At 38.3% G+C, this 21,154-nt stretch overlaps 1 protein-coding gene across 1 annotated transcript; it reads right to left on the reverse strand.

Moving 5' to 3' along the window:
* Window positions 1–12,831: 12,831 nt before the first annotated feature.
* On the reverse strand, window positions 12,832–20,712 carry LOC137652145 (small ribosomal subunit protein uS3-like). The gene is made up of 5 exons (XM_068385347.1): window positions 20,641–20,712; window positions 14,752–14,899; window positions 14,306–14,477; window positions 13,718–13,905; window positions 12,832–13,070 (listed from the first exon to the last, which is right to left on the reverse strand). The coding sequence occupies exons 1-5, from the start codon at window positions 20,710–20,712 to the stop codon at window positions 12,865–12,867; spliced, it is 786 nt and encodes a 261-aa protein (XP_068241448.1). The 3' UTR covers window positions 12,832–12,864.
* Window positions 20,713–21,154: the final 442 nt, after the last annotated feature.

Below are 21,154 nucleotides of genomic sequence, written 5' to 3' on the forward strand. Positions count from 1 at the left end.
TGGAGGCCTCGTGGAGCTTCTGAGCCTTCGACAGGAGTTCGTTCATCAGGAGCGTGTCGGCGTCTGTCAATTGGGCCCGTACGTCCTGTGGTAGGCGTCGAAGAAAGATTTCGCGATAAGCTAATCTCACGTCGTCGGCCGTTGCTGTCTGTTTCGGGGAGCATAAGCAGGTCGGTTAGCTCGTCCCACGCCTCGACAGGAGAGGTGTCACCCATGGGCTTGCCGGCGAGGTCCAGTACTTTCTGTGCCCTTGCTGAGACGGAGAGGGAGTAGATACCGATGAGTTTCGTCGTCGGCCGTTGCTGTCTGTTTCGGGGAGCATAAGCAGGCCGGTTAGCTCGTCCCACGCCTCGACAGAAGAGGTGTCACCCATGGGCTTGCCGGCGAGGTCCAGTACTTTCTGTGCCCTTGCTGAGACGGAGAGGGAGTAGATACCGATGAGTTTCGTCGTCGGCCGTTGCTGTCTGTTTCGGGGAGCATAAGCAGGCCGGTTAGCTCGTCCCACGCCTCGACAGGAGAGGTGTCACCCATGGGCTTGCCGGCGAGGTCCAGTACTTTCTGTGCCCTTGCTGAGACGGAGAGGGAGTAGATACCGATGAGTTTCGTTCTCAGGTCGTCGTATGAAACTTGGCCGGCCTGGGCGTCGAGCCATGGGGAAATCTTGTCGAATACCTCTTCAGGTATGGAGGTGAGAACGATGTCAGCCTTGGCGCAGGAGTCGCTGAGTCTAACGACGCGGAAGAGTACGTCCGCTCTCAGGAACCAGGAAGCGGTGTTGTGTTGAGAAAAGGGCGGCAGTTTGACCTTGGGCGTGGAGGCGAGGCCGTTGGGTGCGATGGGCATGTTGCTTCCTGCATCGTGGCCAGACGACGAGTCGGCGAAGAGGTGAGAAGTTGATATGTCGGTTAAGCTCATCCTACTGCCTTACGTTCACCGAAGTGTGGGAGAACCAAAGGCAGGCTCATGCCTAAGGTAACGGAGTATGGAGAAGGTAGCACGGCCGTAATAAGTCCGTTAATGGCAAAGCCAAAACCGCTGATGCTACTTTCAACTCCGGGGTCACCAGTTGTAAGGACAGTGAGACAAGCGTCACCAAGATCAACTGATACTTTATTCGAATGTGCACGGGAGTATATTACAAGGTGCGGACGGAAAGGTAGGATGGCGCTGGCGCCAAATCAGATTGAATTGCCCGCCAAAATATATGTTTTCTTATACTTACAAATATACGAATTATGAGTTAACAGAAACATGTAATGAAATGATACATATGTCAAAATGTAGCTCTGGTAGAGCGGAATATATATACATGGGAAACCACAGTGTGGTGAAAGGAGAATTCAAATAAATAAGTAGTTTGTCGATTTTCTGGACGACGAAGGGATCGGTGTCCTTACAATATAAAAATAGGTCCAATTCCCAGTGAGGTAGTTAATAGTGGTGACTAACCAAAGGTACATATTTTCAATAGGGACATTAGTGGTGCAAATAAATCAGTAGATTTGGGCAATACATATAATTTAGACATTTTTTTTTTTTTTATGAAAGGAGATAACATTAAAGATAGGTCTTTATTAACCCTTTTACCCCCCCGCCTATTTGGAAATTTCTAACCCTTAACCCCAAGGGGTTAATTTTTTTCAAGCACATTTTGCAATTTATTTTTTAAAAATTGCTCTAACAGCCTTAATTTTCGTCATAGAGAGGTCAGGTTGGTCTCATTCTCTTGGAAAATGCCTGAAGTTTCTCAAAAAATTATCTAAAACATGCAAAAAAAAAAATTAAATAGCAGTTTTTGCCAAGAACGTACCGGTACGTCCATGGGGGTAAAGGGAAGAGTTTTGTGAAATGTACCAGTACGTCCTTTGGGGGTAAAAGGGTTATGAATTAATATAGAAACTAAATGTCTTATAAAAGACATTAAAATAAGGAAATAAAGCCACCATCAAGATATACTAGTAAAAGGTAATCCGAAAACTATATCTCATCTCATTCTAGTATATACAGTATGCCAACCAGTGACATAAGAAATAAGAATATATGAAGCCATTTAGAAAAAACACCTTATTGGTGCCTATGTTTCATAGGAAGTCAGTATTTTATAGAATATGACTTTGCTCTGATAAATAGAGGTGCTGCAAAGATAAAACCACAGAGCAGATGGGACAAGAAGAGCTCCTTAGAATTTCTTTAGGCCAATCAAGGGTTGTATAAAAGCTGAGGCAGAAACTACACATGAATTACCTAAACACGTAAAAAGTAGAAATTTAGGTTTAAAATAAAGTCCAAAACTAAATTATAAAGGAAATTTAAATCGAATACCTTAAATTGACTGGACTCAACAATGCGATATGTCCCCGAAAGTTATATAAGTTTTCGTGACATAAGCCTCATTGATAGGAGTTATACTTAATGTGGCCAATGGGGGGAACCTGGTTCTAATCAGATTTCCTCACTGGTGTCTTGTCTCCATAGATCATCAGCCTACTCTCTAACCCCTCCTCATTACCTGCTCTTATTCGCCTCTGATTTATCATCAATCTTCTCCTTTTCCCTTCTAAAAATTGCTCTATCATCGTTTGGCAGTGGGTTACATGAACGGCAAGAAGCCAGGGCATCAACCTCACTTCCCACTACTTGAGTAAGTGGTAAGCTTGGAAAATTATTGTTGATATTAGGCAAGTCGAGGGGTAGTTTTCTGGTTGGTAGCACTAGTGGCTGCTAAACTAGCCTCATGTCAATTTGGTTTTAACAAGGATGATTAAAAAGTTATAGAATGGGAGAGTAACTTGAGGAAAACAAACTGAAATCAAATTTTATGGGTTAAGGAAATCAAGAGGGAAATAAACCACTGAGGAGTGTTAATCAAACCAAGGAGGAAAAGCCTGCACCGAAGAAGAAACGGAAAGGATTAAGAAGCATTATGGACAGGAACAGAAAATGGCACTCTAAGAATATGAAGCGAAAAAGTAATATAAGGAAGAAGAAAAAATCTTGAAATGTCTAAAGGCTAAAAGGTTAAGAGTATATAAAATATAATCTTTGGTTCTACTTGCCCAATGCACAGAGGATTTATTAGGTACAGACTTTGATGACAAAAAAGACGAGACATACGAAGCTCAACCTAACTGGGAGAACCACCATGCAAAGCAACGGGACCGAGTCCTCTCTCTAGGAGGGGAGCATGTGGAACATGCCTTAAAGTAGGTTATCTAGGTTATAAAGGCTGCTCGTGCATGGCAGAGGCAAGGGACAGTGGCATTGCCCAAGTAGGCAGGACAATACCCTAGACCAGGGGTGGGGAACCCTTTTTTGGATGAAGGCCCTCTTGCGATTCCTCAATGCTCCTTAAGGCCGCATAGATTTTTGTTGGTTATTTTATCCTCCAAGTAATTTATTAGTAAGGGCAGTGAATGGTGGAATGAAGGAGTGAAGGTAAAAGTGGAAGAAGAAAAAGAGGGCTTTTGAAGAATGGCTGCAGAGTAATAGTATAGAGAAGTATGAAAAATATAGAGAGAAAAAGGTGGAAGTAAAGCGCAAGGTACGTGAGGCAAAGAGGGCAGCTGACCTGAGGTGGGGTCAGGGACTGGGTCAGTCTATGAAGAGAATAAGAAGTTTTGGAAAGAAGTGAAGAGAGTAAGGAAGGCCGACGCAAGAATTGAAGAGACAGTGAAAGATGGAAATGGAAGGTTGTTAAAAGGAGAGGAGGCAAGGCAAAGGTGGGCGGAATATTTTGAAAGTTTGCTGAATGTTGAGGATGATAGGGAGGCAGATATAATTTCTGTTCCAGGTGTTGAGGTGCCAGTGATGGGAGATGAGAATGAGAGAGAGATTACAATAGAGGAAGTGAGGAGAGCACTAGATGAAACGAGAGTAGGAAAAGCATCGGGTATGGATGGTGTGAAAGCTGAGATGTTGAAGGAAGGGGGTGTGACTGTACTTGAATGGTTGGAGAGATTGTTTAATGTGTGTTTTGTGTTATCAATGGTACCAGTAGATTGGGTCTGTGCATGTATTGTACCACTATATAAGGGTAAGGGAGATGTGCATGAGTGTTGTAATTCAAGAGGTATTAGTTTGTTGAGTGTAGTTGGAAAAGTGTATGGTAGAATACTGATTAATAGGATTAAGGATAAAACAGAGAATGCAATCTTGGAAGTACAGGGTGGTTTTAGAAGAGGTAGGGGTTGTATGAATCAGATTTTTACAGTTAGGCAGATATGCGAGAAATATTTAGCAAAAGGTAAGGAGGTGTATGTTGCGTTTATGGATCTGGAGAAAGCATATGATAGAGTTGATAGGGAAGCAATGTGGAATGTGATGAGGTTATATGGAGTTGGTGGAAGGTTGTTGCAAGCAGTGAAAAGTTTCTACAAAGGTAGTAAAGCATGTGTTAGAATAGGAAATGAAGTGAGCGATTGGTTTCCGGTGAGAGTGGGGCTGAGACAGGGATGTGTGATGTCGCCGTGGTTGTTTAACTTGTATGTTGATGGAGTGGTGAGAGAGGTGAATGCTCCAGTGCTTGGACGAGGATTAAAACTGGTAGGCGAGAATGATCATGAATGGGAGGTAAATCAGTTGTTGTTTGCGGATGATACTGTACTGGTAGCAGACACAGAAGAGAAGCTTGACCGACTAGTGACAGAATTTGGAAGGGTGTGTGAGAGAAGGTAGTTGAGAGTTAATGTGGGTAAGAGTAAGGTTATGAGATGTACGAGAAGGGAAGGTGGTGCAAGGTTGAATGTCATGTTGAATGGAGAGTTACTTGAGGAGGTGGATCAGTTTAAGTACTTGGGGTCTGTTGTTGCAGCAAATGGTGGAGTGGAAGCAGATGTACGTCAGAGAGTGAATGAAGGTTGCAAAGTGTTGGGGGCAGTTAAGGGAGTAGTAAAAAAAAGAGGATTGGGCATGAATGTAAAGAGAGTTCTGTATGAGAAAGTGATTGTACCAACTGTGATGTATGGATCGGAGTTGTGGGGAATGAAAGTGATGGAGAGACAGAAATTGAATGTGTTTGAGATGAAATGTCTGAGGAGTATGGCTGGTGTATCTCGAGTAGATAGGGTTAGGAACGAAGTGGTGAGGGTAAGAACGGGTGCAAGAAATGAGTTAGCGGCTAGAGTGGATATGAATGTGTTGAGGTGGTTTGACCATGTTGAGAGAATGGAAAATGGCTGTCTGCTAAAGAAGGTGATGAATGCAAGAGTTGATGGGAGAAGTACAAGAGGAAGGCCAAGGTTTGGGTGGATGGATGGTGTGAAGAAAGCTCTGGGTGATAGGAGGATAGATGTGAGAGAGGCAAGAGAGCGTGCTAGAAATAGGAATGAATGGCGAGCGATTGCGACGCAGTTCCGGTAGGCCCTGCTGCTTCCTCCGGTGCCTTAGATGACCGCGGAGGTAGCAGCAGTAGGGGACTCAGCAGTATGAAGCTTCATCTGTGGTGGAAATGTGGGAGGTTGGGCTGTGGCACCCTAGCAGTACCAGCTGAACTCGGCTGAGTCCCTGGTTAGGCTGGAGGAACGTAGAGAGTAGAGGTCCCCCTTTTTGTTTTGTTTCTTGTTGTTGTCGGCTACCCCCCAAAATTGGGGGAAGTGCCTTTGGTATATGTATATGTATGTATGTATGTATCACATGAACTAAACAATGGACCTATCATTGCCTTCATACCGCCACTTTAAGCTTCACACTTTCCATTCCCATTAAAAGCACAAGCACACTATTCATCTGAGGAGGTAGAGCATAGCACTTCGGGGTTATGGTAAAGCAATCTAAAGAGCACATCGGTAAGTTCAGGTGAACAAAAATGTTTCATGTATCACCCTCAGTGGCCAGAATGAGTGAGCTATACATGTGGGTGGAACTGCCTGCCATCCACAGTCAGTCCATCCTGAAAAACAGTCAGCTGCTAGATTTGCACCTAAGTGGTCTCCTATTTAAAAAGGTCAAGAGGCCAGTAGAGAATTAGATGACTAGGTTAAGTAAAGGATGATAAGGAGAGAAGTTTGGTGGAAAAGGATGCCTTTGATAGACGGCAATGTAGAGGGCACATCAAGCAACTGACCCCTTAATGTAGGGATAACAAAAGGAAAAATAAAGCCTACTATTCAAAAAGACCGAAGTTTTACTACCTCATCAGACAAATTGTCCTTAAAAAGACCTTAGAATAACTATGAGGTACTTATTGTCTTTTATCATGATTGATTGATTGATTTAAAGTTTTCAGGCATCCTTCTTTTATCATGAACCACCACAAATAAATACATGTTGTTTTATATAGTAGACCTCCATAACAGATTCCCTAAAGAATGTGCTTGGAATAGCTCGCAATATTAATGAATTGTATATTTTATGGACACGAGTAATTATTCCAATTTCTAATTTAGTATAGATTTTGAATAAATATCAAATGTACGCTGGCATCACAAACTTGTTTGGTTGATTATGTTGACAATGTTAGTTCCAGGTCATTTAGTGAGGAAACCAGGCTAGTTTTTTTTCATAATTCTAGTTTTTCTAAATCTAACTTGTTTCCCATGTGGCAAATTGTTTTAAATTATGAAAAAGTGATAAAAGAAAAACAATAGCTTTGCATAATTTGGCAGTCTATGGAGAGAGTGGTCTAGTAAACAAATACCTGTAGAATTGACATACAAAATATACAACACTGGATACATTCCAAATATTTACAGATCCATCTTCATTGCTTTCACACAAGACACCAATTGCCATAGAGTGCAGTTTACACAGGAACACTAGCTTAATGAGCAAACCATTAATAGTACTGTAAATAATGGATATTAAAATAAAATCAGAAGTTGCAAAAGAAAAGTATGGATTTACAGAACAGAAAGGTACCAGAAATGCAACATTCAACATGTACATGATAACAGAGGACAATGGCGGTAGAGAAAGATGTTTTTATGTTTTATAGGACTATGAAAAGGTATTTGATAGATAGACACTCAACTTATAGAAATTTCAAAGCTTAAATATTGACGGCAAACGCATTTGGTTAATTATCAACCTTTATTGGAATTAGGAAGCTATATCTAACATCGAAAATAATTCAACACAACAGATAGAAATAAAATAAGGAGTAAGACAAGGATGTGTAATAACACCAGACTCCTTCTCTATATATAGATATCCTAATGAGAAGTACTATCAGAAATGGAAGGAATAAGAGTTGGAGAAAATACAAATAATATTAAATTTGCAGATTATTATTATTATTATTATTATTATTACTATCCAAGCTACAACCCTAGTTGGAAAAGTAAGATGCTATAAGCCCAGGGGCTCCAACAGGGAAAAATAGCTCAGTGAGGAAAGGAAATAAGGAAATAAATAAATGAAGAGAACAAATTAACAATAAATCATTCTAAAAACAGTAACGTCAAAACAGACATGTCATATATAAACTACAGTATTAACAACATCAAAAACAAATATGTCATAAATAAACTATAAAAGACTCATGTCCGCCTGGTCAACAAAAAAGCATTTGCTCCAACTTTGAACTTTTGAAGTTCTACTGATTCAACCACCCGATTAGGAAGATCATTCCACATCTTGGTAACAGCTGGAATAAAACTTCTAGAGTACTGCGTAGTATTGAGCCTCGTGATGGAGAAGGCCTAGCTATTAGAATTAACTGCCTGCCTAGTATTACGAACAGGATAGAATTGTCCAGGGAGATCTGAATGTAAAGGATGGTCACAGTTATGAAAAATCTTATGCAACATGCATAATGAACTAATTGAACAACGGTGCCAGAGATTAATATCTAGATCAGGAATAAGAAATTTAATAGACCGTAAGTTTCTGTCCAACAAATTAAGATGAGAATCAGCAGCTGAAGACCAGACAGGAGAACAATACTCAAAACAAGGTAGAATGAAAGAATTAAAACACTTCTTCAGAATAGATTGATCACCAAAAATCTTGAAAGACTTTCTCAATAAGCCTATTTTTTGTGCAATTGAAGAAGACACAGACCTTATATGTTTCTCAAAAGTAAATTTACTGTCGAGAATCACACCTAAATTTTGAAAGAGTCATACATATTTAAAGAAACATTATCAATACTGAGATCCGGATGTTGAGGAGCCACCGTCCTTGACCTACTTACAATCATACTTTGAGTTTTGTTAGGATTCAACTTCATACCCCATAATTTGCACCATGCACTAATTCTAGCTAAATCTCTATTAAGGGATTCACCAACCCTAGATCTACATTCAGGGGATGGAATTGATGCAAAGAGAGTAGCATCATCTGCATATGCAACAAGCTTGTTTTCTAGGCCAAACCACATGTCATGTGTATATAGTATGAAAAGTAATGGGCCAAGAACACTACCCTGTGGAACACCGGATATCACATTCCTATAATCACTATGGTGCCCATCAACAACAACTCTTTGAGATCTATTACTTAAAAAATCAATAATAATGCTAAGAAACGACCCACCCACTCCCAACTGTTTCAGTTTGAAAACAAGGGCCTCATGACTAACACGGTCAAAGGCAGCACTAAAATCAAGGACAATCATACGAACTTCCCGACCACAACCAAGGGATTTCTGTACAGCATTGGAGATTATAAGAAGGGCATCACATGCTCCAAGGCCTTTACGAAAACCAAATTGCAAACTAGGGAGTAGATGATTACCTTCAGCAAACACTGATAATAGCTGACTCGGAAGAGAAACAGCAAAATACTTCTTGACACGATAAAAAGCATAGGACTAAAAATCAACGAAGAAAACCTTGGTGGTAGTAGCACCAAAACCTAGTTGCAAAATCTTAATGGATGGAGTAACAAAAACAAATGCCTTTGTATATCCAAGTAGTATAACACATGATACACAAATAGCAAAAAAAAAATTCATTCAACATTCTGAAAACCCTATTGACAAACAACAGGATAGGGATTCAGACAAAAGTTAGAACATGGAAAACCTAAATATGGTACAGACTTACTTGCCTCAGAGATGTGGGCATTACACAAGAACTTGTATAAAATAAATGCAGATAAATCATGGGTCTCTGAAGAATGTTCATGTTCCGATGGAGTGAGAGTAACATATGAGAAGGTATTCTTAGTTCAAGGGGTCAATTACACTCATTTTTCAGTGTCTACTTTCCTCTTGATAAGGGTAGAAGAGAACTTTGGTAATCACCTCTTCAAGGGAGTACACTCCAATTTCAAACTAATGTTCTTTAGTCTTGGGTAGCGCCATAGCCTCTGTACCATGGTCTTTCACTGTCTTGGATTAGAATTCTCTTGCTTGAGGGTTCACTCATGCTCACTATTCTATTTTATTTCTCTACCTTTAGCTATTTTTTGAAGCTTTTAGTTTATAAATGAAAAATGTCTTGTAATATTGTTACTCTTCTCAAGATGTATTTTAATCGTTCATTAGTTGCAGTTCATCTATTTTCTTATTTTCTTTCCTCACAGGGCTATTTTCCCTGTTGGAGCCCTTAGGTTTATAGCATCTTGCTTTTCCAACTAGGATCGTAGCTTAGCAAATAACATTAGAGATCACTTCGTAAAGTAACAAAGAGGCACATGGAATTTCTGAGACATTTAATAAGACGAGAAAAGATAGAAATTCTTTGCCTTACGGGAAAGATGGAGGGGAGAGGAGCAAGAAGCCGGCAAACGGAAAGTTTCTGGACAGCTTCCTGGAGGATATAAAATGAATGTCACAGCTGGTCAATTTATACAGAGGAACAGGACATGGTGGAGGCAACTGACAGCTCATGTCGAGAACATGGGACCTGAGAGGAGATTCCAGGTACCTCCTAAGAAAATAGTTCGATGTAAGTCTCTGTGTTGGAACAAACAGTATTTTAATAGACTTAGTTCCTGTCCAGCAATTTAGATGAGATTTCGCAGGCGAGGACCAACAATACTCGAAACAAGGTAGAAAGAACAAAATAGATTTACCACCGAAAATATTGAGACTATCAAAACAACAACATTTTGTGCGTGAAAACTTTCTCAAAAGTGAATTTATCATCAAGAATCTGTAGGGAGCAATTCTTTAGAGTAGTATACATCCAACTAGAAACATAAGAGATTGACTGTCTTTTGATCTTTACTATAACTTTACACCAAGTCACAATATAACAGGCAGTACAGAAACATCCAAGTTTCTATACAGTATAAGAATGGTGCAACATGGCCCCGTGAACTAAATTTTCTACATAAGAATAATTTTGCGTAAGTATATGCAAAATCCAAGTATTTTGAAAGAACCACCTGCATACACGCAACATATAGCATAGTGAGAAGTGAAGGCAATACAGTAATGCAATATTTAATTTTTCTGGGCTTGGTAAAAGTAGGCCTATCTTCTACACTTCACAATATTCCATCACAATGGTTACAATTAAACTAATTTTTATGGATATACAAAAGTTAAAAAGTTATATGAAATAAATCAGATGTCAGTCCCCCTTTATGTTCAAATTGAGAATGGTAAACATCAATCGCTACAATTATCACGAAATTTTATTGCAACAATTAAGTAGAGTTGAAGCAATTGCGTACATTTAACCGACTATGGAGTCATGGCTCGGTAGTATAGACATTTTGGTAACCAAATTGTAGTTTATTTACATACTACAGTATATACATTTTTACAGCATGCATAGCCACGACAATTGCTGTTGAGAATAGTTGCCTTGATCAACAAAAAGGACAACGTACTGTAGACAAGAGACGTGTCTATTAGAGCAGTTGTCAATTGCATTTACTTAAATTAGACAAATTTTGAAACTTCCTTTACTGATCATTCTCAACGTGAACACTGAAATGATCATGAACAAGTTCCAAAAATTACTACCATCTCCTGAATGGATAACTATATAGGAACATGAAATGTCAAGAGGATATACTAGGCTTCACATGGTGGTCTTAATGTATTAGTAGGAATTGCTTCTACAGCAAAAACTGATGGGAAGCATACTTTTTTCCCTTGTGCAGACATGAGCCATTTCATTTAACATTGGCTTTTTCATGACTTCAACAAAATACCTTGACCTCTCATATTCTTGCACTACTCGTGCAATGATAATAGCATCTCTTAGGGACCTTGCCACAGCTGTCGCCAACATCCCATCCTGTGGACAATACAGGTAAAAAGTTATTAAGACTTCTTACCTCACAGGAATAAACTCATGCTATCCTTATGTTGAATGTCATGAGATACACACTCTTCTTTGTGGTGGACCCGATAGAATGAACTGGGTGTGTTCATGTATGGGGAGATTGAAAAGAACGAGCAGGAACCACTCCTTCCCCAGGACAGACTATGTTGACCAGGGGATGGGAAGTTGGCTGACACTTTCTTCCAAGCAGTTAACTTCATTGGCTGGCCACATATCAAGGCAAGATTCTTGACAATGCATTGGGCCAGTCTCTGACGCAAAGAACAATTGGCGCGAGTGTTGGAATCTGACAGCTTCCTTCCCGGAGGTCAGATCTTTTATAGCATTACTGTCCCTGACCAAACAACATGCAGAAGAATTGTTTAGCATCTAAGAGACTACATCATATGCTATGGTGACCACATCTTATCTTGGATGTGGCAGACAGAGAAACAGACAAAGGGGTCCCGGACCATTTCACAGCAGCTAAAGGTTTAACCACTGGAGACAACTTATTGGCTAAGAATACATCAACAGAAAGACTTCCAAACCAGACCAGGTTAGATCAAGTCCCCTGTAGGGGAGATAGCACAGAAGCAGCAACATAAGATTTTTGAGCTAGTAGATATTTCACCACAGGCAGGGTTCTATTAACCCCAAACGAAGGCTGTAAATTAGACAAATCCAAATTCTCGCCAGGGTAATTATCAGTATTCACAGGGAATGAAATGGTAGAGGGAGGGGTGTATTGGTCCCAATACGAAGAGACCACACAACTGCCTTTTCAGTACCTTTCCAAAGAACCACAAAAAGCATACTTTACTTAATAGGAAAAATTGTGCCCAACAGCTTCTTTGGCATGTCTCCTGATAGCGATGAAGCCCTCCTTTTTCTTCTCAGTGTACTCCAACAAAAGGGACAGGTTAACATTCCCTGTACTCCTTACAAGGCAATGACTGCGAACAATCGAGGCGCTTGAAAAACCAGAGCACACGAAGGTCCACCTCCAACTTAGTCTTCTTTGCCAAGCCAGAGAGAGATGCCTGGCTTAGGGCTGGTCATCATAACCAAAGACAAAAACAACGAAATGCAGAAATACACATCTGTAATCAGCCGAAGCCAAAGTGAGGCTCACTCTGCCTGTCTGGTGGGCGGGGCTGACCTGCCACACAACTAATGTGTGCTTACCTTGTTAAAAGTCTAACTACTGCAGTTCTAACATCGATGAAGGTTCATGTTACATGTAGGAACAAATATTGTGTTACATGTAGGAACATATATTGGATAATGATAGATAGCGTCAAAACCTTTCCTGAATATTTGTTATTGGAAAACTGCATATCTTTGGATTTTCTTAATAACCCTTTACCATACATAACCAGTGGTATTTATTCAAAGAAAAAGCCAGATAAGTACGCAGTGAAGAACACCCGTTCTGCACAGTAGTCAAAATAAAGGGCAATTATGTTTACACTCTTGAAAGTTTAAAATGCCATTCCAACTTCACTAAAATCATACACCTATCATAAAGTGATGGTTTCCATTATACATACGAACAATTAAAATTTCAGTGGCTTACCTGGCACATTTTTTCCCTACCCTCAGTCGACACTTAAACTCTAACTTATCTTACCAAGACTTTTCCTAACTTAAACAGGTAATAAAAGAATTTATTTAATTCCCCCTTAGGATTTTATTTTAACTATTCAGTTGGGACTGGTGCTGGTGCAGGGGTAGGCACTGGCACGGCAGCGGGTTTCTCCATCTTGTTCTCTGAATGAGGCTCGGTTGGTAAAACTTCGTCCTTGGGTTCAACAATATTGATGTGATCTGGGAGAGGTGTTCGTGGACCATTCTTACCAGTTGGATCCCAAGGCAACATAATCTTGACCTTAATACCCAGCACACCTGCAAGAAGAGATGGTTCTAGATACAAGCCTAATAAGTGATTCTTGGAGAGCTAAGATATATTAACAGATACTGTATGTTGTTATTATTACTAGCCAAGCTAAAACCCTAGTTGGAAAAGCAAGATGCTATAAGCCCAAGGGCTCCAATAGGGAAAAATAGCCCAGTAAGTAAAGGAAATAAGTTAATAAATAAATGATGAGAATAACTCAACAATAAATCATTCTAAAAACAGTAACAACGTCAAAACAGATATGTCCTATATAAACTATTAATGTCAAAAACAGATATATCATATATACTGTACACTATAAAAAGACTCATGTCAGCCTGGTCAACATAGGGTAAGTAATACTATTGTTATTTCTATTACTGGATAAGCAACAGCCCTAGTTTGAAAAATAGCCCAGTGAAAAAGGAAATGCAAAACTACTGTACATCCTATATAAACTATATAGAGACTTTTGTTAGCCAATTACCATCTAAACATCCACAGCAAGTTTAGACTAAAGATACGCCTTCCCAATTTAGTTTTAATAAACATTTTTCCAAGCTATACGAGACCAAGTAAAACTCAAAAAACACCAAAAAGATGTTTAACCAGCATATCTCATGCTAGATTTGAACAGAAAATGCTTGCAACTTGCCTTGACGTAAATGAACGTGGCGGACAGCAGTGTCAACATAATGACGACGGGGTTCTCCAGAGTGGATCATGAGACCGTCTGTGAACTTCATGCTCTTGGCTCTCTGACCTCGAAGTTTACCAGACACAACAACTTCACAGCCCTTTGCGCCAGACTCCATGATGAAGCGGAGGACACCATAACATGCTCTGAAAGAGGATATTTTATAAATTAACTTGTACAAAATGTGCTTCGGTATAAATTCAACCGTTTAACAATAATCTCTGCGAATCAAATTATTTTAAGTAAAAATTGTAATCATGGACTAGCAAAGTTATAAAGCAGTGTTATACTACAGGGTTTATGTATAAATTTATATAATCATAAATTATTCAAGTTCCAATATTCTAACACCCAAAAATATTACTCTAGCACCAGACAACAACCCAGACCCCTGAACCAAAATCTTGGTACAAAAAAATGAATGATAAACTTTGAGTTAAATGAATCTCCTATCAAATGTACAATATATTGCATATTTTGTAAAATTTTCATGTGACAGAATAGATACAAATGTATGGTTCAAAAATAATAATCGCAATATCATACCTCCTGACAGCTAAGCCTCCCACCAGTTTGTAACGAAGTGATTCTGCCTGAGCAATGGCACAAAGACCACGCTGAGCGACCTTTTCTGCGTAGAGTTCTACAGTTCCGTCGGCAAAACCAAATCTCTTCTGCACCAGCGATGTCAACTCCCTGATACGACGACCCTTTTCGCCTGGAAAGATCATAATTCAAGTACTATACACAAGAATATATTTCAATTCAGCAAAATATGTACTGTACTACTGAAAGGAACTTTAATTTTCAATTTTGCACTATGTATTATCATTACAGTACTAGCTAAGCTACAACCCTAGTTGGAAAAGCAAGATGCTATAAGCCCAAGGGCTTTAACAGGGAAAAATAGCCCAAGTGAGAGAAGGATATAAGGATATAAATGAATATATAATTAATGAAACATTAAAATATAAATCCAAAATACAACTTACCCAACACATTCTGTGTACGGGTGGCAAGAATGATAATCTCAGTTCTTGCTGGGGTGTGGCGAACCTGCACGCCAGAATAGCCATCCTCGGCTAGTTCATTGGTAAGGAAGCGATTAAGTTCTGCCTTGAAAACACCATCTTTAACGAACTGTGAAAGAAATAAAATTTACTTATTAAAGAAACAATGTTGTAACAACATATATACAATTCCACTTGCTTGTTGCTAGTTTTAAATTATCTTTCGATAAAAAATGAGTTTGCAAAAACCAGAGTAATCTAAATTTAATTTTATCATACCTCCTTTTTTCTTTTGGTATATGTTTTTCATAAAAACCATTTGCCCACTTTTCCATTGCTAATTTTCACCTTTAAGATTTTATATTTTTTATTAATCTTTAGGAGCCTCTGTAGTTGGTTGGGATGGACCCAACCTGCAAATAAAATGTGCCAAATTGTTTTTTTTTTTTTTTTTTTTAAGAAAACCCCTATCCTTTTGTATGCCATTTTTTTTTCACAATATAAAATAAAAGAGCTATAAATCACCTATCCTTTTCAAGATTGCCCCAATTTCAACACAGTATTATTACCACAGCGTATACAAGGTTGGAAAACTCTAACTGCAACTAAATTGATGGGGGAAAAAATAAAAGCTATTTTTTTTATCTCGCATTCTGTTAAGTCCCGACATTGTAAGACCACTCAGTGCTTAAAGAGTATTCGCAATAATTTTCTAATAATTTCTGCAAAGTGCCGTGCATTTCATAACAGAAACGGATACTTTTGAACAAAAACTTTCTACAAACTATGAACACTTGCTATACGGAAGGTAACACTTCAACTTTACGTTTACACAAGTGAATCTGATCTATGTTTTCTCCCTCATTGTGTCGGGGGGGGGGGGGGGGGGTGGTCCCCCTACCACCAGTATCCTAAAACTGTATTTACTCATTTAGTTTCTAAATAATTGACAGGCAATCAATAAATGGGTCATGAATTCTTACCTTATTCCTAAGTCCCTAAATACAATTATCTCTGGCTCTAGCAACTATAACTACTCTTGAAGATGCCTAATAATAGCTATCTATGCCACTCGGTTCCTCACCGGTATTGCACATCTGACAACCAGAGGTTGACTAATAATGTCTCAGAAATAAATAACCATGGGTGAACTGGTCTACTGTAAAATATTTAATTGGCTTTACAGTAGCAATCTCTTCTATGGCACAAATACTTAGAACTTCCTAGGAGTGCATGTATGATAGCAGCCACCCGTATGTATTATTATGGCTAACTTAGAATATGTCAGTGTAAGGGGGTCGTTAGCCCCAACCCCCACTCAGTAAGTAGGTAAGGACAAGACTTGTAGGTTAGGCTAGGGGGGAAAGTTTAGGTTAGTTGATGTCCATTTTTAATGAACACGTGAAGAACTGACCGCGGATATACAAAGGCTCCGAACTTTCAAGGTTACACTGTATGTGGAACACTTTAGCCTTTAAGTTGGGGGCGGTTGACAAACAGGTTTAAACAATTTTTTTAAGGAGCTTAAAAGAAAAGTAGGCGTACAAGCAAACCATCTAGAACGGTTTGACTGATTAAGTTGGCCATGGGTTCAGCTTTGTAATTAACATAGGTTAGGTTAAATGGTGTTCTATGCACAGTCTTGTCCATCGTTATATAAAGGCTCAGAATGTACATAGCTGGGTCTGCGTAAAAGTTAAATTAGAACATAATTTGAGACCAGCGAGGTTCTTAACAGTCAGGAAATAGGCAAAAATGCAAGAAGTACCCGTGAATGGTGTGCAGACTGGGCAAAACTTTGAAAATGTTTTAGAAAACTGCCTTCATATCGCTTTATAGAAAGAATCCTTTTACCAAGATTACGCATGTCCCAAAGAACTACATACAGTATATCAAAGGTTAATGTCTAGGAGAGGGCCGTATGAAGATATCACTGATATTAAATTTATTTTTACTAGAATATGTAGGAATGTATGTATATAATGGTATACCAGTGAGATAATTTAGTGAAAATCAATAATAGTCGAAATATCGACGATCAAACTCACGCTACTTGTTATTGTTGACTGTGTCTTATTTTTGCTCAAATGAGCCCTGTAACCACTATAATCCGCAGACAAACTAGTCCACTATGACGTCTTCACGTTTGGCCAATCACAGTGCGACAATACATTTTCTTTCCCAATGACGTCTTCACGTTTGGCCAATCACAGTGCGACAATACATTTTCTTACCCATCACAGTGCGACAATAATTTTCTTACTGATGATGTCCTAGTGCTTGCTGAGAATATAGAGGATGCTGAATTAAACATAAAGAAAGTGATAGATATAGGAAAGCAGTGTGGTTTAGACATAGAGACAGAAGTAGCGTACTTATATATAATATGAAGGAGAAACCAGATAATATAGAGGGAATAAGAGTAGTAAGCAATATTAAATACATAGGTATCAAGGTAGATGATGGTAGGAATATGTTCAAAACACAGAAAAGTGAAATGATAGTTAAGGCGCAAAAGCTAGCCAATCTTACATATTCGATCATAGAAAAAAGTAATAAGATACTGATAGGGAAAACATACTGGAAAAGTGTAGCACTACCTTCTATATTATATGGAACAAATGTGATTAACTTAACAACAATTGTATCACTCGTTAGTATCTCCTCACCTAAATTACTGCAATACGGCGTGGGGGAGTAGTAGTAGAAATGTCTTGCAACCATTAATTGTAATTCAAAAAAGACTGGTAAGAATCATAAGCTCCAGTGATTACTTAGCTCATACATCGCCACTTTTCCGGTCTCTCTCGATATTGAAGCTGGAAGACAATTATAAGCTCTCCTTAATGAATATGATGTTCCAAACACTTATTTTGAACAAATTTCCAGATTTAAGACGAAAAATAATTCAGGAACAATCAGTTCATCCATATGGAACAAGAAATTCAAACTTAACTCTCCCTTTCATACGTATTAATAGATGCGAGCAATCGTATCTATACCAAGGTATTAAACTTTGGAATACTCTGCCCGCTTATCTAAAGGCACTGCTTAGCGTTCGGTCTTTTAAGAAATCATATACAAATCTCCTGTTATCTGGGTATTAAGCTTTATTAATAAATATTTATACTTGCCTACCTAACCACAACGCAAGTATGTTTCATTGTTTAGAATATTTTTTTATTTGTAAAACTAGTTCTTTTACTGAGTTTTTTGCTTAATATCTACAATTTTTTCAATGTATATACCATTAGCTTTCATATACCATCTTTCCTTATCATATAAATATGCATTTCCATTTGTTTTTTAGGCTAAGATTCTCATTTATATGTATCTATTTGTATACATATGATTATGTATATGTATGCGTACATTTTGTATATCTATATCCATATTTACTTTATTTTTTATTTTTACTTAATTGATGATATTATTTTGTTGTATTATTGCCCGAAGAGCTCTGCTCCACATGGGCTTGGACTGAGTCTTTTTTTCTTTTTGTAAATCTTTGAATGTAAATATTTTTTGTCCAATAAACATTATTATTATTATTATTATTATTATTAGAAACAGAAATAGAAAAGTTGCAGAGAATAGAGAATGGAGTGTATAGAAGGATGTTAGGGGCTGTAAAGAATACAGCAATTGTAGCCTTGAGAGGGGATGTAGGAGCATCTGCTATGAATGAATGAATGAATGATTTAAAGTTTTCAGGCATCCTGACATCTAAGGTCATTATCTGCTATGAAAACAAGGGTAATGGATGGTAAGCTGAGGTACCTTAATAGCATTTTTAAGGGAGAAAAGGACCTACTTACAGCAATAGTCAATGATATGGAAGAAAAAGAGAGGAAGTGGTGGATGCATGTGAAGAAGTATGCTGAAGAATGTGGGATGGCGATGAGAGAAGTCAAGAGATGTACGAAAGAGGACATAAAGAAGAGAACAAGAGAATGGGACAAGCAAATGGAAGAGTGAAATGGAGTGTAAGGAGAGTTTAATTTTGTATAAAAACTGGAAAAGTGAAATCAAGGAGGAGGAAGTGTATGACAATACATTTTCGTCAATTTTATTATTTAGAGCAAGGACAAACTCATTAGGCTTGAATATAAGAAACAGACACCAAGATGGAAATATAAACTGTGTATTCTGTGATGTAGAAGAAAATGCTAACCACTTTATATTATATCGTCCACAGTTTAGTGATATAAGAATAAAAGCAATTGAGCTTCAACAACCATACGAAGAAGATAGTGCACAAACAGTTGGAAAATTCCATTTTTGTGAAGAGAATATTGAAAATAAGAAAAGTATACTACAACAAATGTGGATGAAGAGAAAAACTAGTGAAAATAAGGAACACACAAAACTAAAAGACAGAGGCGCCGTTGTAAAGGCTATGCCTCACCCCAGAACCTGAACCTGAACCTGAACCCAGCCATTTTATTTCGTTCCTAGACATCGAGGCCGTAGCAAGCACGTCATCTGATATTGCACAAGAAGTTGAAATTCCATCTTGTCCTGACTGTTTCCTAAGTTACAATGAAATTGTTCTTACTTATTCGGGGTTATATTGAAAAACTAGTGGATTTGTGCCAGACACAATTTAATTTTACAAAATAAAAATTGTCCTGCATGTCAGGGAACCTTCGCAACGGCTTCACGTTTTCCTCAAAGCAGCAGCACATCTTTATCAACCAACAGGTTAAGGTAAGCTTCATTAATTTATTGAATATATTATAATGGTGATAGTATAACGATGTATACAGCAGTACCATCACTTTGGATTTGGTTTGATGGATGTGTCAGGCAGTGTCCTTAAGGGGGGGTCGTAGGGGGGGCGAAGCCCCCCCCCCCGGTAGGGGTACAGGGCTATTAGGCTAGGTTAGGTGGGTGTATTAGGTTGTGCCCTGAAAATCACTGTGGCGCAAAACATTGCTGGTATCTTAACCAATATACTCGTAGATACAATAAATAATGCATGCAACAGGAATGGTAACCCGAGGATCTACACGTAGAAAGGGGGCAGCGGGAGAGGGAGGGGAGTCCCAAATTACACCGTCCTACATTTGCTTAAGGGGTTAAATACTGGTTGAATCATTAGCTTTCTCAGAGTGAGTGAAAGGCATGAAAGATCTACAGTTTAATCCGAAAAACTGGTCCCCCTAATTTTACTCACATGGGGGTGGCTAATGCCAGCTATACTACCCCAAAAAAACTTATTATATAACGTACACTCGTCGACCAATTTTGGTTTTTATATAGTGTTAACGATAGAAATAAGGGCCATGACATATTGTAACATGTTTACGGTTACGGGAGAACATGTGGGTTCCATGTTTACATGAGACGGTGAACATGATATTCTTTGAGGGTGGAATATACATACACAAGAATTCAATGCCTATTTTAAACTAACTGTCTTAAATACTGTGCTTCCGTATATTGAAAACAACCTCCAAGCGATGGTAGAGCTTGTAAATTACAAAAAATACCGGGTCGTTTCCGGACCCTTGTACGGTGCCGTAGAAAAACTAGGCCATATATTTACGTACATGAACTTCACGGTTAAATAAAACGTACCTTCTATTAATGCTTCCAATCTCTATGCATCTGGTAAGGACACAAGTACACAGAATAATCGGCGAATAAAAATACGGTTAACAACAAATCTGAACGGCCAACTTGTGACAAGCATGTACATGATGCCGCGTGCTACGCGATTTTGGTCTAACATTATAATGTAATGCATATTTCTAGAGAAAATTCAACTCGCTACACGGAAAGCTGGACTTTCCATTAACAAAAATCCTCCAAATCATGAGCACTCGTAGTAATAACAAGGGAGAAAACTGTATAAACTTAATGTACCTTCTTCTTTTTGCTGATAGGGGTAGCCATCTTGGCGTAAAGAGAGACACTGAACGAAAGAGAACAACACATGAGATTTGGTAAATTTCTCACTTTTTTAAATTGACTTTTAAGTTACATTAATATTTTTTTTATTAATAAATATATTATTATAGTTCCAAATATATATTTTTTAACGATAAAATTATTTTTCAATAAAGATAATTTGTTAAGAATTATTGGCGGTTCCCAATGGACCGGGAAGCTTTTTCGGTGACGTCATTAAGCATTTGGTCTCCCTGAAAATTGTGAATATTTACATAATCAAACCGATTAAATGCCATTAAATCTTACTTAAAGTCACAATATCGGGGGCCCATTTATGTCTTCTATAATGATAAGATACAATGTAAACGTTAAACCATATGATCTTATATTTTCATGTGAATTATACGTTCTTTAACACTACTTAAATTTCCTACCATAATTTTTTTTTTTTTTATCTATAACTAACCCATCTTTTGTAATATTGAAC

Source organism: Palaemon carinicauda, chromosome 13 (genome assembly GCF_036898095.1).
Source record: "Palaemon carinicauda isolate YSFRI2023 chromosome 13, ASM3689809v2, whole genome shotgun sequence".
Classification (NCBI taxonomy): Eukaryota; Metazoa; Arthropoda; class Malacostraca; order Decapoda; family Palaemonidae; genus Palaemon; species Palaemon carinicauda.

Excerpts from the sequence above, each read along its gene's own strand:
- LOC137652145 (XM_068385347.1), bottom strand. The coding sequence starts at position 20,712 with ATGTGTTGTTCTCTTTCGTTCAGTGTCTCTCTTTACGCCAAGATGGCT. Across the intron at positions 14,478-14,751 it reads CCGTACACAGAATGTGTTGG|GCGAAAAGGGTCGTCGTATC; the intron begins GTAAGTTGTATT and ends TGATCTTTCCAG. Across the intron at positions 13,906-14,305 it reads GGAGGCTTAGCTGTCAGGAG|AGCATGTTATGGTGTCCTCC; the intron begins GTATGATATTGC and ends ATCCTCTTTCAG.